Below are 26574 nucleotides of genomic sequence, written 5' to 3' on the forward strand. Positions count from 1 at the left end.
TCTACGCGAATTCCTGAATGATTCCGTCTCAACGACTTCAATTCCTAGGCATGATTCTCGATACGGTAAATCAAATAATTTACCTACCCGAACAGAAAGTACAGGTCATTCGTCATCTGGTACAATTAGTGCTCAAGCCACGCACAGTCTCGGTTCATTTGTGCATTCGCCTATTAGACACAATAGTGGTGGCTTTCGAAGCGCTTCAGTTCGGAGGACTTCACTCACGTCCTTTTCAATTGGATGTGCTCGCACAGTGGTCGAGCTCGCATCTGCAGATTTACCGCAGGGTGAGGTTGTCTCCAAGGGCCAGAGTGTCTCTACTCTGGTGGCTCAAAGTACAGAATCTAACCGCAGGGAAACGGTTCGGTGCCTGGAATTGGATAATTCTCACGGCGGACGCGAGTCTCAGAGGTTGGGGAGCTGTAGTTCAAAATTATCAGCTCCAGGGTCTCTGGGCGGTTCACGAAAGATTGCTGTCTATAAATGTCCTGGAACTCCGGGCAATTTACAATGCGCTACGACAAGCAGTGCACAGGCTGCAGGCTCAGGCTGTTCAGGTGCAGTCAGACAATGCGACGGCGGTCGCATACATCAACAAACAAGAAGGAACGAAAAGCCGTATGGCAATGCGGGAAGTAGCTTCAATCCTCTATTGGGCCGAGTATCACCAAATGATATTGTCGGCAGTAGTCATTCCGGGAGTGGACAACTGGGAGGCGGATTATCTCAGCCGTCTGAATTTTCATCCAGGAGAATGGGCATTAAATCCAGAAGTATTTCACATGCTGGTCCAGAAATGGAGTTACCCGCAGGTGGACCTGATGGCATCTCGCCACAATCATCAAACGCCCCAGGTCGTGTCCAGAACGAGAGATCCAAAGGCAGTGGCGGTGGATGCTCTCACAATCACGTGGCCGTACAGTCTTGTGTATCTGTTTCCACTGCTCCCTCTGTGGCTAAAACGGATCAAAGGAGAGTCCTTCACAGTTACACTAGTGGCGCTTCTTTGGCCTCGGAGAGCTTGGTTCTCGGATCTCCACGGTCTACTCGCAGTCGGTCTTTGGCCGCTCCCACTACGTCCTGACCTGTTACAGCAGGGTCCGTTCCTTTACCCCGATTTAGCGCGGCCGCGTTTGACGGGGTGGCTATTGAGACAGCCCTCGTAAGAAGAGAGGGCATTCCAGAATCGGTTATACCAACCATGTTACGAGCTAGGAAGCCGGTTACGGCAGCTCATTATTACAGAATTTGGCGTGCCTATGTAGGTTGGTGTGAAGCGCGGAAGTTTCCGACATCATCTTTTAAGTTATCCCGTCTTTTGTTATTTCTACAGATGGGGTTAGATAGAGGTCTGAGTTTATCCACACTTAAAGTGCAGATATCGGCGTTGTCCATTTTTTTTTTTCATAGTAGATGGGCTCTATTGCCGTCGGTTCACACCTTTATGCAGGGTGTCCTCAGAGTTCAGCCTCCATTCACTCCACCTACTGCGCCGTAAGACTTGAATCTGGTTTTTAGATTTCTTACAGTCTTTTTATTATGAACCCTTTACAACAAGTGGATATTAAATTTCTCAATTGGGAAACCATTTTTTCTTTTAGCCTTAGCGTCAGCAAGGTGTGTTTCAGATTTGGGTGCTTTGTCGTGCAAGCCACCGTGTTTAGTGTTTCATGATGACAGAGCGGAACTCCGGACGAATTCCGCTTTTCTACCAAAGGTAGTGTCATCTTTTCACATCAATCAACCAATAGTAGTTCCTGTGTTACAGAAGACTCTGGTAGGTTGGATGTGGTACGCGCATTACGCATTTATGTATCCCGAACATCGACCGTTCGTAAGACGGATACGTTGTTTGCTCTCTATGATGCTGCCAAGATGAGTTGGCCAGCTTCTAGGCAGACCTTATCCAGTTGGATTAAACTGACCATACGTCAGGCTTACCTTCATGCTAGGTTACAGCCGCCTACATCAGTAACGGCTCATTCCACACGGGCTGTGGGAACATCATGGGCAGCGAGTCGTGGAGCTTCTACGACACAGCTTTGCCGGGCGGCTACATGGTCTTCGGTGCACACGTTTGTGCGCCTCTACAAGTTTGATGCGTTGGCGGCATCAGCATCTAGCTTTGGCCGCCTAGTGTTACAGGTGCCAAACAGCTCTCCCGCCCACAGGGGAAACTTTGGTACGTCCCAAGAGTACTCCAGTGACCTCTAGTGGATGAAAAAGAAAATAGGATTTTGGTACTTACCAGGTAAATCCTTTTCTTTGAATCCATAGGGGGCACTGGACGCCCACCCAGAGCAGTTTACCTGGTTTGGGGTAGGTTCAGTAGATCTTATGGTAACACATTCTCACCGACTGGTTCAGATTAACAAGTTCTAATCGGTTATGGTGTCAACTGTTTAGTTGTCAGTAATGTTGTGTCAACTTTATTGTTGTCCGTTATGTTATATGTAATTCTACACTGTCAACCTCTCTATCGCTCCTGTTCGGCTCAGTAAAAAACACTGAGGTACTCAGGGATATGGAGGGGAGGTGTAGTTTCAAAATTAATTTATTCAGTGCCTACTTCCTGTGGAGGCCGTCCATATCCCAAGAGTACTCCAGTGCCCCCTATGGATTCAAAGAAAAGGATTTACCTGGTAAGTACCAAAATCCTATTTTTGCACCCTGCACCCACAGATATTGGCCTCCAGAGGAGAAATTACAATTCACTGACCCAGATAGGAAACAAGCCTGTGCACGTGATTACTGAGCCTGGGCACGTGATTACTGAGCCTGGGCACGTGATTACTGAGCCTGGGCACGTGATTACTGAGCCTGGGCACGTGATTACTGAGCCTGGGCACGTGATTACTGAGCCTGGGCACCCCCTTCTTCAGCACAAAATAGGCGCTGGCCACTTACAGCAGGTGCCTGCAGCCCTCAGTGCCCATCCTCTGGTGCGGCAGGTAGGTAGGCAGGCGGGTGTGTGTGGGGGGAGCTCACATCACACCGCCCACCCCCGCTGCAGACATGTTTGAGCAGGTTCTGATGGGGTGACTGTACAGCGCCCAGCAGGGGTTGGCGGCTGGGCGCACTGCGTGATTGCACGGCTCGCTCGCCCCTAGATACATCCCTGGGCCTCAGGCAGGTGTTATGCTCTTTATTCTTTATGTACTTTTTCTTAGCTTGTATTCTCCCCTCCCCCACTTGTGTCATTGTGTCGTACACTCATATACGTGTGAAAGTCACAAAGTGGTACCAGCGCCCCAACGTGTAACCTGCCCCGCCAGCACCCCAACGTGTATCCTGCCCCGCCAGCACCCCAACACGTATCCTGCCCCGCCAGCACCCCAACACGTATCCTGCCCCGCCAGCACCCCAACGTGTAACCTGCCCCGCCAGCACCCCAACATGTATCCTGCCCCGCCAGCACCCCAACATGTATCCTGCCCCGCCAGCACCCCAACATGTATCCTGCCCCGCCAGCACCCCAACATGTATCCTGCCCCGCCAGCACCCCAACATGTATCCTGCCCCGCCAGCACCCCAACATGTATCCTGCCCCGCCAGCACCCCAACATGTATCCTGCCCCGCCAGCACCCCAACGTGTATCCTGCCCCGCCAGCACCCCAACGTGTATCCTGCCCCGCCAGCACCCCAACGTGTATCCTGCCCCGCCAGCACCCCAACGTGTAACCTGCCCCGCCAGCACCCCAACGTGTATCCTGCCCCGCCAGCACCCCAACGTGTATCCTGCCCCGCCAGCACCCCAACATGTATCCTGCCCCGCCAGCACCCCAACGTGTATCCTGCCCCGCCAGCACCCCAACGTGTATCCTGCCCCGCCAGCACCCCAACGTGTATCCTACCCCGCCAGCACCCCAACGTGTATCCTGCCCCGCCAGCACCCCAACGTGTATCCTGCCCCGCCAGCACCCCAACGTGTATCCTGCCCCGCCAGCACCGCCCCACCAGCGCCCCAACATGTATCCTGCCCCGTCCCTCCCACCATAATGGTTTGTGCAGGAGGGGGTGACTGTGCAGGGGCAGTTACACTAACATGCTCTGTCCTTGTGTCACGTCGAGCACCACTGGGGAACCGTTCTTGCACCAGTATTTGGGGTGGCATTGAGTGTGTTCCGGTAACTAAAGAAATATGTATGGAAAAGGGGCGATATCATCATAATAAAAACGGGTCACTCCTATGAGGGGCGAGTTGCCTTTATCTCTGTGAATTCTCCAATCAGAGATCCATGTTGTACCAGGCAGAGGAACGTCGCATTCTTCTGTTCACTCCTCCCGGACAGTGAGAGATGGTAGTGAAGATTTTTGAAACGTACAGACACCTTGCAGAACCCCTTGGACCCCCCCCCCCCCCAAAATGACTAATTGTGCAACGGAAAGTTATCAATTAGCTTAATTAGTCCATTAATTAAATTTTTTGGGAGGTTGAAATAAAAAGGACTCAAATGACCCCCTAATAATTATTGTTGCTTAATGCACCCCAAATTTAATTACAGTATTTATTTTTTTGAACAGTAATTGCTTTTTATAGTTTTTTTAATGTTTATTTCATCTTCTTACTTTTTTGCATTTTTCTTTTCTCCTTATGAAAGAAAACGACCAATGTTTTTGCTTTTTAGCATTTTGTATTTTTTTTTTTTTTTTTAATGCACAAATCAGACATTGATCACCGTTTAATTACCCCCCGTGCTTTCCTTATGCCCCCTAACAGCCTTTTGTATGATTCTGCAAACACAATTGTCACTTTTTGGGGGGGTCCGGGAAGGTCACCCCACTTTTTCTTGCACTTCTCTCACACTACATATGGCTGACAATTCGCGAACCTCACTGCGAGTGCCGCAAATGGGCATATGTAACTGGATTGGAGAATTTATGGGAGCGCGCATTTGTGCAACGTCTGCGAGTTTCATGAAACATCTCTCAGCTAATTGGACTGACCCCTGTGTGTATATTTACCAGTTTGTCATTATTTGTCCTATATAATTATAATACTATGTTACATCCACTACTTCCCTGTGACGCGGAAGCTTCCTCGGTGTGCGGCGATTGTCATGGTCATGCAGAGGACGCTCGCTAAGTGCATTCCCGGCTTGTGTCACTTTACATGGAGCTCTGTGTACATAGTATAACACCAGACACCTCTGTACCATACAGGTGTCACATGTCACAATGTAGAGAGCGGTAACTGCGCCACCAGTCCATGTGTTGGGAGATTGGAGTGACGATGCCTCAGCTACAGGGTCATTGATTTATCTGCTTGTTTGCCATTGTACACAATACAACGCAGCACAATAACCCCCGGCTGTGCAGTTGGGGATAACCAATAATTTCCTATTCTGAGTACGTTGTTTCTAGTTCTCCTGCTGCGCTGTTGTTACAGACCGTGCGCCATTCTGCCCAGCACTAACGCCTCGGCAGCCGCCACTGTGGGGGGTGGCTGTGCTTTTGTCTTTATGCCTTTCAGTGGGATAGAAAGGAGAACTATCCGGATGTTGTTTTACTGTTGTGTAGTGTAAATAAGTAGCGACTGTGTATAAATATCCCTGTTATAGACGTATAATTGGGGTAGTACGTCGGCTTCCGGTGCTCGCTGCTCAGGAACGCCCATTGTCAGTCTCAGCACCTGCATGACACCCTTATAGCATGAGGCCAGGCCGGAGGAAGTGCGGCCTGGTGATGATGGCTGGAGGCTCGCCAAGCGTATGGAGCGGGGGAAGGGGCAGTTGGGCGCAGCAAAGGTGCGGATGACTGTGACATTTCCTGGTCACACAGTACAGGAGCACATACAGTGTATCTAGTATATACATGCCCCTGTGCTAGTCACAGTACAGGAGCACATACAGTGTATCTAGTATATACATGCCCCTGTGCTAGTCACAGTACAGGAGCACATACAGTGTATCTAGTATATACATGCCCCTGTGCTAGCCACAGTACAGGAGCACATACAGTGTATCTAGTATATACATGCCCCTGTGCTAGTCACAGTACAGGAGCACATACAGTGTATCTAGTATATACATGCCCCTGTGCTAGTCACAGTACAGGAGCACATACAGTGTATCTAGTATATACATGCCCCTGTGCTAGTCACAGTACAGGAGCACATACAGTGTATCTAGTATATACATGCCCCTGTGCTAGCCACAGTACAGGAGCACATACAGTGTATCTAGTATATACATGTCCCTGTGCTAGCCACAGTACAGGAGCACATACAGTGTATCTAGTATATACATGCCCCTGTGCTAGTCACAGTACAGGAGCACATACAGTGTATCTAGTATATACATGCCCCTGTGCTAGCCACAGTACAGGAGCACATACAGTGTATCTAGTATATACATGTCCCTGTGCTAGCCACAGTACAGGAGCACATACAGTGTATCTAGTATATACATGCCCCTGTGCTAGTCACAGTACAGGAGCACATACAGTGTATCTAGTATATACATGCCGCTGTGCTAGTCACAGTACAGGAGCACATACAGTGTATCTAGTATATACATGCCCCTGTGCTAGTCACAGTACAGGAGCACATACAGTGTATCTAGTATATACATGCCCCTGTGCTAGCCACAGTACAGGAGCACATACAGTGTATCTAGTATATACATGCCCCTGTGCTAGTCACAGTACAGGAGCACATACAGTGTATCTAGTATATACATGCCCCTGTGCTAGTCACAGTACAGGAGCACATACAGTGTATCTAGTATATACATGCCGCTGTGCTAGTCACAGTACAGGAGCACATACAGTGTATCTAGTATATACATGCCCCTGTGCTAGTCACAGTACAGGAGCACATACAGAGTATCTAGTATATACATGCCCCTGTGCTAGTCACAGTACAGGAGCACATACAGTGTATCTAGTATATACATGTCCCTGTGCTAGTCACAGTACAGGAGCACATACAGTGTATCTAGTATATACATGCCCCTGTGCTAGCCACAGTACAGGAGCACATACAGTGTATCTAGTATATACATGCCCCTGTGCTAGCCACAGTACAGGAGCATATACAGTGTATCTAGTATATACATGTCCCTGTGCTAGTCACAGTACAGGAGCACATACAGTGTATCTAGTATATACATGCCCCTGTGCTAGCCACAGTACAGGAGCATATACAGTGTATCTAGTATATACATACCCCTGTGCTAGCCACAGTACAGGAGCACATACAGTGTATCTAGTATATACATGCCCCTGTGCTAGCCACAGTACAGGAGCACATATAGTGTATCTAGTATATACATGCCCCTGTGCTAGTCACAGTACAGGAGCACATACAGTGTATCTAGTATATACATGCCCCTGTGCTAGTCACAGTACAGGAGCACATACAGTGTATCTAGTATATACATGCCCCTGTGCTAGTCACAGTACAGGAGCACATACAGTGTATCTAGTATATACGTGCCCGTATGCTAGTCACAGTACAGGAGCGTATACAGTGTATCTAGTATATACATGCCGCTGTACTAGTCACAGTACAGGAGCACATACAGTGTATCTAGTATATACATGCCCCTGTGCTAGTCACAGTACAGGAGCACATACAGTGTATCTAGTATATACATGCCCCTGTGCTAGTCACAGTACAGGAGTACATACAGTGTATCTAGTATATACATGCCCCTGTGCTAGTCACAGTACAGGAGCACATACAGTGTATCTAGTATATACATGCCCATGTGCTAGCCACAGTACAGGAGCACATACAGTGTATCTAGTATATACATGCCCCTGTGCTAGTCACAGTACAGGAGCACATACAGTGTATCTAGTATATACATGCCCCTGTGCTAGTCACAGTACAGGAGTACATACAGTGTATCTAGTATATACATGCCCCTGTGCTAGTCACAGTACAGGAGCGTATACAGTGTATCTAGTATATACATGCCCCTGTGCTAGCCACAGTACAGGAACACATACAGTGTATCTAGTATATACATGCCCCTGTGCTAGCCACAGTACAGGAGCACATACACTGTATCTAGTATATACATGCCCCTGTGCTAGTCACAGTACAGGAGCACATACAGTGTATCTAGTATATACATGCCCCTGTGCTAGTCACAGTACAGGAGCACATACAGTGTATCTAGTATATACATGCCCCTGTGCTAGTCACAGTACAGGAGCACATACAGTGTATCTAGTATATACATGCCCCTGTGCTAGTCACAGTACAGGAGCACATACAGTGTATCTAGTATATACATGCCCCTGTGCTAGCCACAGTACAGGAGCACATACAGTGTATCTAGTATATACATGCCCCTGTGCTAGTCACAGTACAGGAGCACATACAGTGTATCTAGTATATACATGCCCCTGTGCTAGCCACAGTACAGGAGCACATACAGTGTATCTAGTATATACATGCCCCTGTGCTAGTCACAGTACAGGTGCACATACAGTGTATCTAGTATATACATGCCCCTGTGCTAGTCACAGTACAGGAGCACATACAGTGTATCTAGTATATACATGCCCCTGTGCTAGTCACAGTACAGGAACACATACAGTGTATCTAGTATATACATGCCCCTGTGCTAGTCACAGTACAGGAGCACATACAGTGTATCTAGTATATACATGCCCATGTGCTAGTCACAGTACAGGAGCACATACAGTGTATCTAGTATATACATGCCCCTGTGCTAGTCACAGTACAGGAGCACATACAGTGTATCTAGTATATACATGCCCCTGTGCTAGCCACAGTACAGGAGCACATACAGTGTATCTAGTATATACATGCCCCTGTGCTAGTCACAGTACAGGAGCACATACAGTGTATCTAGTATATACATGCCCCTGTGCTAGTCACAGTACAGGAGCACATACAGTGTATCTAGTATATACATGCCCCTGTGCTAGTCACAGTACAGGAGCGTATACAGTGTATCTAGTATATACATGCCCCTGTGCTAGTCACAGTACAGGAGCACATACAGTGTATCTAGTATATACATGCCGCTGTGCTAGTCACAGTACAGGAGCATATACAGTGTATCTAGTATATACATGCCCCTGTGCTAGTCACAGTACAGGAGCATATACAGTGTATCTAGTATATACATGCCCCTGTGCTAGTCACAGTACAGGAGCACATACAGTGTATCTAGTATATACATGCCGCTGTGCTAGTCACAGTACAGGAGCATATACAGTGTATCTAGTATATACATGCCCCTGTGCTAGTCACAGTACAGGAGCATATACAGTGTATCTAGTATATACATGCCCCTGTGCTAGTCACAGTACAGGAGCACATACAGTGTATCTAGTATATACATGCCCCTGTGCTAGTCACAGTACAGGAGCACATACAGTGTATCTAGTATATACATGCCCCTGTGCTAGTCACAGTACAGGAGCACATACAGTGTATCTAGTATATACGTGCCCCTGTGCTAGCCACAGTACAGGAGCACATACAGTGTATCTAGTATATACATGCCCCTGTGCTAGCCACAGTACAGGAGCACATACAGTGTATCTAGTATATACATGCCCCTGTGCTAGCCACAGTACAGGAGCACATACAGTGTATCTAGTATATACATGCCCCTGTGCTAGCCACAGTACAGGAGCACATACAGTGTATCTAGTATATACATGCCCCTGTGCTAGTCACAGTACAGGAGCACATACAGTGTATCTAGTATATACATGCCCCTGTGCTAGTCACAGTACAGGAGCACATACAGTGTATCTAGTATATACATGCCCCTGTGCTAGTCACAGTACAGGAGCACATACAGTGTATCTAGTATATACATGCCCCTGTGCTAGTCACAGTACAGGAGCACATACAGTGTATCTAGTATATACATGCCCCTGTGCTAGTCACAGTACAGGAGCACATACAGTGTATCTAGTATATACATACCCCTGTGCTAGCCACAGTACAGGAGCACATACAGTGTATCTAGTATATACATGCCGCTGTGCTAGCCACAGTACAGGAGCACATACAGTGTATCTAGTATATACATGCCCCTGTGCTAGTCACAGTACAGGAGCACATACAGTGTATCTAGTATATACATGCCCCTGTGCTAGTCACAGTACAGGAGCACATACAGTGTATCTAGTATATACATGCCCCTGTGCTAGTCACAGTACAGGAGTACATACAGTGTATCTAGTATATACGTGCCCCTGTGCTAGTCACAGTACAGGAGCACATACAGTGTATCTAGTATATACGTGCCCCTGTGCTAGTCACAGTACAGGAGCGTATACAGTGTATCTAGTATATACATGCCGCTGTACTAGTCACAGTACAGGAGCGTATACAGTGTATCTAGTATATACATGCCCCTGTGCTAGTCACAGTACAGGAGCACATACAGTGTATCTAGTATATACATGCCCCTGTGCTAGTCACAGTACAGGAGCACATACAGTGTATCTAGTATATACATGCCCCTGTGCTAGCCACAGTACAGGAGCACATACAGTGTATCTAGTATATACATGCCCCTGTGCTAGCCACAGTACAGGAGCACATACAGTGTATCTAGTATATACATGCCCCTGTGCTAGTCACAGTACAGGAGCACATACAGTGTATCTAGTATATACATGCCGCTGTGCTAGTCACAGTACAGGAGCACATACAGTGTATCTAGTATATACATGCCCCTGTGCTAGTCACAGTACAGGAGCACATACAGTGTATCTAGTATATACATGCCCCTGTGCTAGCCACAGTACAGGAGCACATACAGTGTATCTAGTATATACATGCCCCTGTGCTAGTCACAGTACAGGAGCACATACAGTGTATCTAGTATATACATGCCGCTGTGCTAGTCACAGTACAGGAGCATATACAGTGTATCTAGTATATACATGCCCCTGTGCTAGTCACAGTACAGGAGCATATACAGTGTATCTAGTATATACATGCCCCTGTGCTAGTCACAGTACAGGAGCACATACAGTGTATCTAGTATATACATGCCCCTGTGCTAGCCACAGTACAGGAGCACATACAGTGTATCTAGTATATACGTGCCCCTGTGCTAGTCACAGTACAGGAGCACATACAGTGTATCTAGTATATACGTGCCCCTGTGCTAGCCACAGTACAGGAGCACATACAGTGTATCTAGTATATACGTGCCCCTGTGCTAGCCACAGTACAGGAGCACATACAGTGTATCTAGTATATACGTGCCCCTGTGCTAGTCACAGTACAGGAGCACATACAGTGTATCTAGTATATACATGCCCCTGTGCTAGCCACAGTACAGGAGCACATACAGTGTATCTAGTATATACATGCCCCTGTGCTAGTCACAGTACAGGAGCACATACAGTGTATCTAGTATATACATGCCGCTGTGCTAGTCACAGTACAGGAGCACATACAGTGTATCTAGTATATACATGCCCCTGTGCTAGTCACAGTACAGGAGTACATACAGTGTATCTAGTATATACGTGCCCCTGTGCTAGTCACAGTACAGGAGCACATACAGTGTATCTAGTATATACGTGCCCCTGTGCTAGTCACAGTACAGGAGCGTATACAGTGTATCTAGTATATACGTGCCGCTGTACTAGTCACAGTACAGGAGCACATACAGTGTATCTAGTATATACATGCCCCTGTGCTAGTCACAGTACAGGAGCACATACAGTGTATCTAGTATATACATGCCCCTGTGCTAGTCACAGTACAGGAGCACATACAGTGTATCTAGTATATACATGCCCCTGTGCTAGTCACAGTACAGGAGCACATACAGTGTATCTAGTATATACATGCCCCTGTGCTAGTCACAGTACAGGAGCACATACAGTGTATCTAGTATATACATGCCCCTGTGCTAGTCACAGTACAGGAGCACATACAGTGTATCTAGTATATACATGCCCCTGTGCTAGTCACAGTACAGGAGCACATACAGTGTATCTAGTATATACATGCCCCTGTGCTAGTCACAGTACAGGAGCACATACAGTGTATCTAGTATATACATGCCCCTGTGCTAGTCACAGTACAGGAGCACATACAGTGTATCTAGTATATACATGCCCCTGTGCTAGTCACAGTACAGGAGCACATACAGTGTATCTAGTATATACATGCCCCTGTGCTAGTCACAGTACAGGAGCACATACAGTGTATCTAGTATATACATGCCCCTGTGCTAGTCACAGTACAGGAGCACATACAGTGTATCTAGTATATACATGCCCCTGTGCTAGCCACAGTACAGGAGCATATACAGTGTATCTAGTATATACATGCCCCTGTGCTAGTCACAGTACAGGAGCACATACAGTGTATCTAGTATATACATGCCCCTGTGCTAGTCACAGTACAGGAGCACATACAGTGTATCTAGTATATACATGCCCCTGTGCTAGTCACAGTACAGGAGCACATACAGTGTATCTAGTATATACATGCCCCTGTGCTAGTCACAGTACAGGAGCACATACAGTGTATCTAGTATATACATGCCCCTGTGCTAGTCACAGTACAGGAGCACATACAGTGTATCTAGTATATACATGCCCCTGTGCTAGTCACAGTACAGGAGCACATACAGTGTATCTAGTATATACATGCCCCTGTGCTAGTCACAGTACAGGAGCACATACAGTGTATCTAGTATATACATGCCCTGCGCTAGCCACAGTACAGGAGCACATACAGTGTATCTAGTATATACATGCCCCTGTGCTAGTCACAGTACAGGAGCACATACAGTGTATCTAGTATATACATGCCCCTGTGCTAGCCACAGTACAGGAGCACATACAGTGTATCTAGTATATACATGCCCCTGTGCTAGTCACAGTACAGGAGCACATACAGTGTATCTAGTATATACATGCCCCTGTGCTAGTCACAGTACAGGAGCACATACAGTGTATCTAGTATATACATGCCCCTGTGCTAGTCACAGTACAGGAGCACATACAGTGTATCTAGTATATACATGCCCCTGTGCTAGTCACAGTACAGGAGCACATACAGTGTATCTAGTATATACATGCCCCTGTGCTAGTCACAGTACAGGAGCACATACAGTGTATCTAGTATATACATGCCCCTGTGCTAGTCACAGTACAGGAGCACATACAGTGTATCTAGTATATACATGCCCCTGTGCTAGCCACAGTAAGGCACAGAGTATTTCAGGCTTGTTTCTCTCGGCTGCACTTGGCATCAGCTCCAGTACATGTGAATGAAGGGGCTTCAGCCCACCTCCAGGGGGAGCCATGCTGTGTATTAGTGACCTTTGCAGTCATTTCGACCCGATCGCACGCTGCTGTTTTTTGCAGCGGTGTGATTGGGTCTGAACAGCGCATGCGCCGCGACCTCAACGGGAAACGCCGGGCAGTGTGGGACTTTACCAAGAACGTTATCGCAGCGGCGATCGCAAGTTGATTAACAGCAAGAAGGCATTTCTGGGTGGCAACTGACCGTTTTCTGGGAGTGGTAAGAAAAACGCAGGCATGTCCAAGCGTTCTGACGTCAATTCCGGGACCGGACAGGCTGAAGTGATCGCAGCGGCTGAGTAAGTTCAGAGCTACTCAGAAACTGCACAAAAACTTTTTGCACAGCTCCTCTGCACAGGCGATCACACTTGCACAGCTAAAATACACTCCTGTATGGGCGGCGACTACCTGACAGCACGGCTGCAAAAAATAGCTAGCGAGCGATCAACTCGGAATGAGGGCCCTTGTCCTGCGTTATCCCTGCGAGACCGCTCTTCCCATGCTTTGTACAGACTACTGTCAGAGAAATAGAGCGCGCTGTATAGGATGTAACTCGCTGCAATCCCCGGAAGCCGTTTCATATTCTGCCTCATCCTAATGAATCATATTCCATTATTGTTCTCAGTTTGTTTCATTGGAAATATCAATTTGATGATTTAAATGATACCATGTCCCAGAGTCCTCAGTGTTGGTTAATCAGCCATAGAGTTATCAGCGTGTCATTGTGTCCATTGTGCCCCCTCCGCTCCTCTCACACAGGCTGTCATACACGCTGCTCCTCTCACACAGGCGGTAATACACGCTACTCCTCCACTCCTCTCACACAGGCGGTAATACACGCTACTCCTCCACTCCTCTCACACAGGCGGTAATACACGCTGCTCCTCCGCTCCTCTCACACAGGCGGTAATACACGCTGCTCCTCCGCTCCTCTCACACAGGCGGTAATACACGCTGCTCCTCCGCTCCTCTCACACAGGCGGTAATACACGCTGCTCCTCCGCTCCTCTCACGCAGGCAGTAATACACGCTGCTCCTCCGCTCCTCTCACACAGGCGGTAATACACGCTGCTCCTCTCACGCAGGCGGTAATACACGCTGCTCCTCCGCTCCTCACACACAGGCGGTCATACACGCTGCTCCTCCGCTCCTCTCACGCAGGCAGTAATACATGCTGCTCCTCCGCTCCTCTCACGCAGGCGGTAATACACGCTGCTCCTCCGCTTCTCTCACACAGGCGGTAATACACGCTGCTCCTCCGCTTCTCTCACACAGGCGGTAATACACGCTGCTCCTCCACTCCTCTCACACAGGCGGTAATACACGCTGCTCCTCCGCTCCTCTCACACAGGCGGTAATACACGCTGCTCCTCCGCTCCTCTCACACAGGCGGTAATACACGCTGCTCCTCCGCTCCTCTCACACAGGCGGTAATACACGCTGCTCCTCCGCTCCTCTCACACAGGCGGTAATACACGCTGCTCCTCCGCTCCTCTCACACAGGCGGTAATACACGCTGCTCCTCCGCTCCTCTCACACAGGCGGTAATACACGCTGCTCCTCCGCTCCTCTCACACAGGCGGTAATACACGCTGCTCCTCCGCTCCTCTCACACAGGCGGTAATACACGCTGCTCCTCCGCTCCTCTCACACAGGCGGTAATACACGCTGCTCCTCCGCTCCTCTCACACAGGCGGTAATACACGCTGCTCCTCTCACACAGGCGGTAATACACGCTGCTCCTCCTCTCCTCTCACGCAGGCGGTAATACACGCTGCTCCTCCTCTCCTCTCACGCAGGCGGTAATACACGCTGCTCCTCCGCTCCTCTCACACAGGCGGTAATACACGCTGCTCCTCCGCTCCTCTCACACAGGCGGTAATACACGCTGCTCCTCCGCTCCTCTCACACAGGCGGTAATACACGCTGCTCCTCTCACACAGGCGGTAATACACGCTGCTCCTCCGCTCCTCTCACACAGGCGGTAACACACGCTGCTCCTCCGCTCCTCTCACACAGGCGGTAACACACGCTGCTCCTCCGCTCCTCTCACACAGGCGGTAACACACGCTGCTCCTCCGCTCCTCTCACACAGGCGGTAATACACGCTGCTCCTCCGCTCCTCTCACACAGGCGGTAATACACGCTGCTCCTCTCACACAGGCGGTAATACACGCTGCTCCTCCGCTCCTCTCACACAGGCGGTAACACACGCTGCTCCTCCGCTCCTCTCACACAGGCGGTAACACACGCTGCTCCTCCGCTCCTCTCACACAGGCGGTAACACACGCTGCTCCTCTCACACAGGCGGTAACACACGCTGCTCCTCCGCTCCTCTCACACAGGCGGTAACACACGCTGCTCCTCCGCTCCTCTCACACAGGCGGTAACATCCGCTCCTCTCACACAGGCGGTAATACATGCTGCTCCTCCGCTCCTCTCACACAGGCGGTAATACACGCTGCTCCTCCGCTCCTCTCACACAGGCGGTAACACACGCTGCTCCTCCGCTCCTCTCACACAGGCGGTAACACACGCTGCTCCTCCGCTCCTCTCACACAGGCGGTAACACACGCTGCTCCTCCGCTCCTCTCACACAGGCGGTAATACACGCTGCTCCTCCGCTCCTCTCACACAGGCGGTAATACACGCTGCTCCTCCGCTCCTCTCACACAGGCGGTAATACACGCTGCTCCTCCGCTCCTCTCACACAGGCGGTAATACACGCTGCTCCTCCGCTCCTCTCACACAGGCGGTAATACACGCTGCTCCTCCGCTCCTCTCACACAGGCGGTAATACACGCTGCTCCTCTCACACAGGCGGTAATACACGCTGCTCCTCCGCTCCTCTCACACAGGCGGTAACACACGCTGCTCCTCCGCTCCTCTCACACAGGCGGTAATACACGCTGCTCCTCCGCTCCTCTCACACAGGCGGTAACACACGCTGCTCCTCCGCTCCTCTCACACAGGCGGTAACACACGCTGCTCCTCCGCTCCTCTCACACAGGCGGTAACACACGCTGCTCCTCCGCTCCTCTCACACAGGCGGTAACACACGCTGCTCCTCCGCTCCTCTCACACAGGCGGTAATACACGCTGCTCCTCCGCTCCTCTCACACAGGCGGTAATACACGCTGCTCCTCCGCTCCTCTCACACAGGCGGTAATACACGCTGCTCCTCCGCTCCTATCACACAGGCGGTAATACACGCTGCTCCTCTCACACAGGCGGTAATACACGCTGCTCCTCCGCTCCTCTCACACAGGCGGTAACACACGCTGCTCCTCCGCTCCTCTCACACAGGCGGTAACACACGCTGCTCCTCCGCTCCTCTCACACAGGCGGTAATACACGCTGCTCCTCCGCTCCTCTCACACAGGCGGTAACACACGCTGCTCCTCCGCTCCTCTCACACAGGCGGTAACACACGCTGCTCCTCCGCTCCTCACACAGGCGGTAACACACGCTGCTCCTCCGCTCCTCTCACACAGGCGGTAACACACGCTGCTCCTCCGCTCCTCTCACACAGGCGGTAATACACGCTGCTCCTCCGCTCCTCTCACACAGGCGGTAATACACGCTGCTTCTCCGCTCCTCTCTCACAGGCGGTAACACACGCTGCTCCTCCGCTCCTCTCACACAGGCGGTAACACACGCTGCTCCTCCGCTCCTCTCACACAGGCGGTAACACACGCTGCTCCTCCGCTCCTCTCACACAGGCGGTAACACACGCTGCTCCTCCGCTCCTCTCACACAGGCGGTAACATACGCTGCTCCTCCGCTCCTCTCACACAGGCGGTAATACACGCTGCTCCTCCGCTCCTCTCACACAGGCGGTAATGCACGCTGCTCCTCCGCTCCTCTCACACAGGCGGTAATACACGCTGCTCCTCCGCTCCTCTCACACAGGCGGTAATACACGCTGCTCCTCCGCTCCTCTCACACAGGCGGTAATACACGCTGCTCCTCCGCTCCTCTCACACAGGCGGTAATACACGCTGCTCCTCCGCTCCTCTCACACAGGCGGTAATACACGCTGCTCCATGGTTTCGTTGGGTGGTAGAGGTTGGTTTCGCCCACACCAGTGTCTGTAGTATAGCTGGGCCTGTATAGCCGCCATGTACATGCCAGGGTGCACTGGATAACACTGATGACCCTGTTACAGTGGCACCTGCTGAGGGGTGGGATGTATATGGCAGTAAGGGGACACTCCGTTCTTGTAGTGGATGTGCTGGAAGCAGTAATGTGATGGCTAGATACTGGATCAGAGCATCTCCAAAACAGCAGCTCTTGGGCCTAATTCAGACCTGATCGCAGCAGCAAATTTGTTAGCATTTGGGCAAAAGCATGTGCACTGCAGGGGGGGGGGGGGGGCAGATGTAACATGTGCAGAGAGAGTTAGATTTGGGTGGGTTATATTGTTTCTGTGCAGGGTAAATACTGGCTGCTTTATTTTTACACTGCAATTTAGATTTCAGATTGAACACACCCCACCCAAATCTAACTCTCTCCGCACATGTTACATCTGCCCCCCCCTGCACTGCACATGGTTTTGCCCAACTGCTAACAAATTTGCGACTCAGAATTACCCCTTTTGTGTGGTGTTCCAGTATGCAGTGCGTACCCAGAGTGGTCCTGTTTAGGACAACCAGTGACCTGGACCACTACAATACATGTGGAGGTGGGTGGGTGGCTGGATGGATAGGTAGATGGGTAGGTAGATAGATGGATAGGTAGGTAGATACGTAGGTAGATACATGGATAGGTAGATGGATAGATACATAGGTAGGTAGGTAGATAGATAGATAGATAGATACATAGGTAGGTGGATGGGTACATACATAGGTAGGTAGGTGGATAGTTACATAGGTAGATTTGTAGGTAGATAGGTAGGTAGCTAGATACATAGGTAGGTAGACAGATACATAGGTAGCTAGGTAGGTAGATACATAGGTAGCTAGATAGGTAGATACATAAGTAGATATGTAGGTAGATACATAAGTAGGTATATAGATACATAGGTAGATGGATAGGTTAGTAGATATGACTGCAGCTCATCAGTTAATATCCTGCACACTGTGGGACTGAACGGCTGTAATGAAGGTTTCTTGCGCACCGGCTGAGGAGTGATGGAGTGTCTGTGTGTTTTCTATTTGCAGTTTCTTGCGCACCGGCTGAGGAGTGATGGCGTGTCTGTGTGTTTTCTATTTGCAGTTTCTTGCGCACCGGCGGAGGAGTGATGGCGTGTCTGTGTGTTTTCTATTTGCAGTTTCTTGCGCACCGGCTGAGGAGTGATGGCGTGTCTGTGTGTTTTCTATTTGCAGTTTCTTGCGCACCGGCGGAGGAGTGATGGCGTGTCTGTGTGTTTTCTATTTGCAGTTTCTTGCGCACCGGCTGAGGAGTGATGGCGTGTCTGTGTGTTTTCTATTTGCAGTTTCTTGCGCACCGGCGGAGGAGTGATGGCGTGTCTGTGTGTTTTCTATTTGCAGTTTCTTGCGCACCGGCGGAGGAGTGATGGCGTGTCTGTGTGTTTTCTATTTGCAGTTTCTTGCGCACCGGCTGAGGAGTAATGGCGTGTCTGTGTGTTTTCTATTTGCAGTTTCTTGCGCACCGGCGGAGGAGTGATGGGCGTGCCTGTGTGTTTTCTATTTGCAGTTTCTTGCGCCCCGGCGGAGGAGTGATGGCGTGTCTGTGTGTTTTCTATTTGCAGTTTCTTGCGCACCGGCTGAGGAGTGATGGCGTGTCTGTGTGTTTTCTATTTGCAGTTTCTTGCGCACCGGCGGAGGAGTGATGGCGTGTCTGTGTGTTTTCTATTTGCAGTTTCTTGCGCACCGGCGGAGGAGTGATGGCGTGTCTGTGTGTTTTTCTATTTGCAGTTTCTTGCGCACCGGCTGAGGAGTGATGGCGTGTCTGTGTGTTTTCTATTTGCAGTTTCTTGCGCACCGGCGGAGGAGTGATGGCGTGTCTGTGTGTTTTCTATTTGCAGTTTCTTGCGCACCGGCGGAGGAGTGATGGCGTGTCTGTGTGTTTTCTATTTGCAGTTTCTTGCGCACCGGCGGAGGAGTGATGGCGTGTCTGTGTGTTTTCTATTTGCAGTTTCTTGCGCACCGGCGGAGGAGTGATGGCGTGTCTGTGTGTTTTCTATTTGCAGTTTCTTGCGCACCGGCGGAGGAGTGATGGCGTGTCTGTGTGTTTTCTATTTGCAGTTTCTTGCGCACCGGCTGAGGAGTGATGGCGTGTCTGTGTGTTTTCTATTAGCAGTTTCTTGCGCCCCGGCGGAGGAGTGATGGCGTGTCTGTGTGTTTTCTATTTGCAGTTTCTTGCGCACCGGCTGAGAAGTGATGGCGTGTCTGTGTGTTTTCTATTTGTAGTTTCTTGCGCCCCGGCTGAGGAGTGATGGCGTGTCTGTGTGCTTTCTATTTGCAGTTTCTTGCGCACCGGCGGGGGAGTGATGGCGTGTCTGTGTGTTTTCTATTTGCAGTTTCTTGCGCACCGGCGGAGGAGTGATGGCGTGTCTGTGTGTTTTCTATTTGCAGTTTCTTGCGCACCGGCGGAGGAGTGATGGCGTGTCTGTGTGTTTTCTATTTGCAGTTTCTTGCGCACCGGCGGAGGAGTGATGGCGTGTCTGTGTGTGTTCTATTTGCAGTTTCTTGCGCACCGGCGGAGGAGTGATGGCGTGTCTGTGTGTTTTCTATTTGCAGTTTCTTGCGCACCGGCTGAGAAGTGATGGCGTGTCTGTGTGTTTTCTATTTGTAGTTTCTTGCGCACCGGCGGAGGAGTGATGGCGTGTCTGTGTGTTTTCTATTTGCAGTTTCTTGCGCACTGGCTGAGGAGTGATGGCGTGTCTGTGTGTTTTCTATTTGCAGTTTCTTGCGCCCCGGCTGAGGAGTGATGGCGTGTCTGTGTGCTTTCTATTTGCAGTTTCTTGCGCACCGGCGGGGGAGTGATGGCGTGTCTGTGTGTTTTCTATTTGCAGTTTCTTGCGCACCGGCGGAGGAGTGATGGCGTGTCTGTGTGTTTTCTATTTGCAGTTTCTTGCGCACCGGCGGAGGAGTGATGGCGTGTCTGTGTGTTTTCTATTTGCAGTTTCTTGCGCACCGGCGGAGGAGTGATGGCGTGTCTGTGTGTGTTCTATTTGCAGTTTCTTGCGCACCGGCTGAGGAGTGATGGCGTGTCTGTGTGCTTTCTATTTGCAGTTTCTTGCGCACCGGCGGAGGAGGGATGGCGTGTCTGTGTGTTTTCTATTTGCAGTTTCTTGCGCACCGGCGGAGGAGTGATGGCGTGTCTGTGTGTTTTCTATTTGCAGTGCTAACCTTTCTAAGGCGGCCTGGGGGTCTCTGGAGAAGAACGGAACGCAGCTGTTTATCCGGTCCTATGAGTTGGGGGTCCTATTCCTGCCATCGGCCTTTGTAAGTACATCTGCGACTCAGCTGCGTTCCCTGCACCAGTATTGCGTAGATCAGGGTTTGGGTAATTGCACTTCCTTCCATGAATAAACCTCTGTATACAACGCGCCCCGTGTACTACCTAGATAAATGATATACCAGCATTAGCTGCTGTAACTCTATACTGCTAGGACATAGAGGAGCAATCGTATCATTGCACAGCTCTGCAAGTGTTTAGTGATTTGTTTGCAGTCTCCTAGGTAACAAATGTGTTTTCTGATTGGTGTGCCCTCGTACAGCAGCATGACCAGAGAGGTCACTGTGTGTCTAATGTTACAATATTTACACATGTCACCGATCACAAGCCCCTATTTACACAATTACAGTGGCTGAAATACACGTTAAATATACAGATGTGTCCTCATACACCAGTGCTGCAGTCACACCAAACAGCCCCTCACATCAGGTCCCGTGAGAGCCTGCTAGCGTTAGGCTACTTCTTTGCTGAAAATGCGTCTAAGTTGCAATGTGATATAACTAGGATGCACCAGAAGACTGCGCTGAGTAATGTGATATGACACCTGTATACTGTGAGTCACTGAGGCTGTATACAGAGCACAATGTGATTAGGACGCACCAGGAGACTGCGCTGAGTAATGTGATATATGACACCTGTATACTGTGTGTGTGACTGAGGCTGTATACGGAGCACAATGTGACTAGGATGCACCAGAAGACTGCGCTGAGTAATGTGATATATGACACCTGTATACTGTGTGTTACTGAGGCTGTATACGGAGCACAATGTGACTAGGATGCACCAGAAGACTGCGCTGAGTAATGTGATATATGACACCTGTATACTGTGTGTGGCTGAGGCTGTATACAGAGCACAATGTGACTAGGACGCACCAGGAGACTGCGCTGAGTAATGTGATATATGACACCTGTATACTGTGTGTGACTGAGGCTGTATACGGAGCACAATGTGACTAGGACACACCAGGAGACTGTGCTGAGTAATGTGATATGTGACACCTGTATACTGTGAGTCACTGAGGCTGTATACGGAGCACAATGTGACTAGGATGCACCAGAAGACTGCGCTGAGTAATGTGATATATGACACCTGTATACTGTGTGTGTGACTGAGGCTGTATACGGAGCACAATGTGACTAGGATGCACCAGAAGACTGCGCTGAGTAATGTGATATATGACACCTGTATACTGTGTGTGACTGAGGCTGTATACAGAGCACAATGTGACTAGGACGCACCAGGAGACTGCGCTGAGTAATGTGATATGTGACACCTGTATACTGTGTGACTGAGGCTGTATACGGAGCACAATGTGAGTAGGACGCACCAGGATACTGCGCTGAGTAATGTGATATATGACACCTGTATACTGTGTGTGACTGAGGCTGTATACAGAGCACAATGTGACTAGGACGCACCAGGATACTGCGCTGAGTAATGTGATATATGACACCTGTATACTGTGAGTGACTGAGGCTGTATACAGAGCACAATGTGACTAGGACGCACCAGGAGACTGCGCTGAGTAATGTGATATATGACACCTGTATACTGTGTGTGACTGAGGCTGTATACATAGCACAATGTGACTAGGACGCACCAGGAGACTACGCTGAGTAATGTGATATATGACACCTGTATACTGTGTGTGACTGAGGCTGTATACATAGCACAATGTGACTAGGACGCACCAGGAGACTACGCTGAGTAATGTGATATGTGACACCTGTATACTGTGTGTGACTGAGGCTGTATACATAGCACAATGTGACTAGGACGCACCAGGAGACTGCACTGAGTAATGTGATATGTGACACCTGTATACTGTGTGTGGCTGAGGCTGTATACGGAGCACAATGTGACTAGGATGCACCAGGAGACTGTGCTGAGTAATGTGATATATGACACCTGTATACTGTGTGTGACTGAGGCTGTATACGGAGCACAATGTGACTAAGACGCACCAGGAGACTGCGCTGAGTAATGTGATGTATGACACCTGTATACTGTGTGTGACTGAGGCTGTATACAGAGCACAATGTGACTAGGACGCTCCTGGAGACTGCGCTGAGTAATGTGATATGACACCTGTATACTGTGTGTGTGACTGAGGCTGTATACAGAGCACAATGTGACTAGGACGCACCAGGAGACTGCGCTGAGTAATGTGATATATGACACCTGTATACTGTGTTTGACTGAGGCTGTATACAGAGCACAATGTGTCTAGGACGCACCAGGAGACTGCGCTGAGTAATGTGATATGACACCTGTATACTGTGTGTGACTGAGACTGTATACAGAGCACAATGTGACTAGGACGCACCAGGAGACTGCGCTGAGTAATGTGATATGACACCTGTATACTGTGTGTGACTGAGGCTGTATACAGAGCACAATGTGACTAGGACGCACCAGGAGACTGCGCTGAGTAATGTGATGTATGACACCTGTATACTGTGTGTGACTGAGGCTGTATACGGAGCACAATGTGACTAAGACGCACCAGGAGACTGCGCTGAGTAATGTGATGTATGACACCTGTATACTGTGTGTGACTGAGGCTGTATACAGAGCACAATGTGACTAGGACGCACCAGGAGACTGCGCTGAGTAATGTGATGTATGACACCTGTATACTGTGTGTGACTGAGGCTGTATACGGAGCACAATGTGACTAAGACGCACCAGGAGACTGCGCTGAGTAATGTGATGTATGACACCTGTATACTGTGTGTGACTGAGGCTGTATACAGAGCACAATGTGACTAGGACGCTCCTGGAGACTGCGCTGAGTAATGTGATATGACACCTGTATACTGTGTGTGTGACTGAGGCTGTATACAGAGCACAATGTGACTAGGACGCACCAGGAGACTGTGCTGAGTAATGTGATGTATGACACCTGTATACTGTGTGTGACTGAGGCTGTATACAGAGCACAATGTGACTAGGACGCACCAGGAGACTGCGCTGAGTAATGTGATGTATGACACCTGTATACTGTGTGTGACTGAGGCTGTATACAGAGCACAATGTGACTAGGACGCACCAGGAGACTGCGCTGAGTAATGTGATATGACACCTGTATACTGTGTGTGACTGAGGCTGTATACAGAGCACAATGTGACTAGGACGCACCAGGAGACTGCGCAGAGTAATGTGGTGTATGACACCTGTATACTGTATGTGACTGAGGCTGTATACGGAGCACAATGTGACTAGGATGCACCAGGAGACTGCGCTGAGTAATGTGATATATGACACCTGTATACTGTGTGTGACTGAGGCTGTATACAGAGCTCAATGTGACTAGGACGCACCAGGAGACTGCGCTGAGTAATGTGATATATGACATCTGTATACTGTGTGTGACTGAGGCTGTATACAGAGCTCAATGTGACTAGGACGCACCAGGAGACTGCGCAGAGTAATGTGGTGTATGACACCTGTATACTGTGTGTGACTGAGGCTGTATACAGAGCACAATGTGACTAAGACGCACCAGGAGACTGCGCTGAGTAATGTGATGTATGACACCTGTATACTGTGTGTGACTGAGGCTGTATACAGAGCTCAATGTGACTAGGACGCACCAGGAGACTGCGCTGAGTAATGTGATATATGACATCTGTATACTGTGTGTGACTGAGGCTGTATACAGAGCACAATGTGACTAGGACGCACTAGGAGACTGCGCTGAGTAATGTGATATATGACATCTGTATACTGTGTGTGACTGAGGCTGTATACAGAGCACAATGTGACTAGGACGCACCAGGAGACTGCGCTGAGTAATGTGACATGTGATATTATATATCTGTGTGTGACTGAGTCTCTGATTCTGCAGGAAGTGCAGCGTTGCAGCGACCTTGGCTTTTGTCTATGTATGTAGAAGTGCTGGGCTCGCCATGGGTTCTGGGAATAGCCCCTGTTAGCCGGGATCCCGGCTGGCGGCTTTGTCAGTGGTCGGGATTCCGGTGTCTGTATCCTGACCCCCCCGGGATCCCCTCTGCCAGCAATGTAACTACATCCCGTTTATAAAGTATCATTTTCCCCACATACAGAATGGTCTAAAGGCCTGATTCAGACCTGGTCGCTGTTGTGCGAGATTATTGATTGGCTGAGCATGCTTACGGGTCATAGTGCGCACATGCGAGGCCAGACTGCGAAAGAAATCGGTGTCTTTTTTTTATCGCTAGGTGTATGCTGGTTAATTGACGGGAAGAGAACGTTTGGGGGTGGTAACTGGACATTTTCTGGGAGTGTCAGGAAAAACGCAGGCGTTCCCAAGCGTTTTCAGGGCGGCTGTGTAACGTCGGCTCCGGCCCCATCAGCCTGTTTCTGTCACACTGTAGGAGTGAGTCCTGGGCTGAAAGGAAAAAACATTTGATAGTGAGTTGTGAATGGCGTTTGCAGATGACCGGTGTTTGCACAGATTTTCACACGGCGTACGCAGACTCGCACAGGCGGATTTTCACTCTGTCTGGGCGGCGACTAAATACTGTACGGCAGCAAATTCGCAGAGGAGCGACCAGGTCTGAATCCAGCCCGAAGTTCTGACATAAACAAATGAGCGGAGATAGCATGTAACGGCAATTAGCAGAAATGACGGGCAAACAGGCGACCATGTTGGATTTTCACATGGGAATAAGAAAGATAACGCAGAAATATGTCCGTGTTATGTCTAAGGCACAGATGGTCAATGAAGACTCAATACGTACAAATATTACCTGGATGTTTAAACAAAAACGGTAAATATATGAGCAGAGAAAGTGGGCGGGGGGAGGAGAGGGCGCAGATGTGGGGACGGGGGGCCCGTCCGTTACGTATGTATGATATCAGCCCTGGGAGTTGACGAGGACGTGTGGTTTGGAGCTGCAATTTGAAGTTGCTGGAGATGCTTGAATACTGGGACTTTGCGTTATCCATGAAGGAGGTTTGTTCCATTGAGTGACAGCTGCTCTCCTAGTATTTCTGATTATCTACACACAATGTCAGTACCGTTTTATGTGAGTGGGGCCGAACAAATTAAAACCTTGTTCTTATTCATAACAGAGTTGCACTATGTTCTGTATGTTTTTGCATTATAGACATGTATGAGTTCTACCATCTATGAGAATCGAACCTGACAACACTATATTGTGTAAGCATTTTGTTTTGAGGGTATTAAGTAGCGCCACGTGGAGTCACATATATATATATATATATATATATATATATATATATATATATATATAATATTATGAGCATTGTCATTTATTGTAAATAGTGTATTTGTGTGGCATTATTTCTGTGCTCTCCGCTATAAGTAGGGTTTGTAGTTTGTTTAGAATTAGACACCTGGACATTGGGGTGCAGTAAGGGCCACATTTGATTGGGGTGCTGTGAGGCCGCATTTGAGGACCTCTCACAAGAGTACTCTCGATGATGCCTGATTCTGCTTGGTATTACTGGCCCGTATTGCTTTGCATGTGCCCACTATGTATTACAGACACGCACCCAGAAACAAATATATAATGCCATCCGCCATCGTTTTACTTTCACAGTCAGTTTTGCGATAACTCCTACGTTGTGTCTCGCAGGATACCTGCGGGTCATGAAATCGCCATTTACATGCTGCATCCAGATGTAGAGCTTAGCGATTTGGTGTTATATTGGTCTCATTAGCAGTGCTTGCTGGAAGTTGTAGTCCGATTGTGCTTATATTGGAAGTACACTTGTGTCTTGTAAAGGGGGGGTGTTGGAATGTTTGGAAAGTAATTAAGGAATTTCCACTTTTGGAATAATTGAATTATCCAGTCCTGCACACAGTAATGGGGGTGGTGGTGAAGGGGGGGGGGGGGGGGGGGCTTGTCTATAAC

The 26574-nt window shown here is 49.2% G+C and overlaps 1 protein-coding gene across 3 annotated transcripts in view; it reads left to right on the forward strand.

The window, feature by feature from the left end:
- Positions 1-26574, forward strand: part of TDP1 (tyrosyl-DNA phosphodiesterase 1) — a 100157-nt gene that overhangs the window by 59448 nt on the left and 14135 nt on the right. For 2 of the 3 annotated variants that reach the window (XM_063948625.1, XM_063948624.1), the window contains exon 14: positions 20592-20694. The exons of the other annotated variant lie outside the window; for it this stretch is intronic. In XM_063948625.1, coding sequence (XP_063804695.1) covers positions 20592-20694 — 103 coding nt within the window. The remainder of the gene's footprint in view (positions 1-20591; positions 20695-26574) is intronic. 3 annotated transcript variants of the gene reach the window in all.

Source organism: Pseudophryne corroboree, chromosome 12 (genome assembly GCF_028390025.1).
Source record: "Pseudophryne corroboree isolate aPseCor3 chromosome 12, aPseCor3.hap2, whole genome shotgun sequence".
NCBI lineage: Eukaryota > Metazoa > Chordata > Amphibia > Anura > Myobatrachidae > Pseudophryne > Pseudophryne corroboree.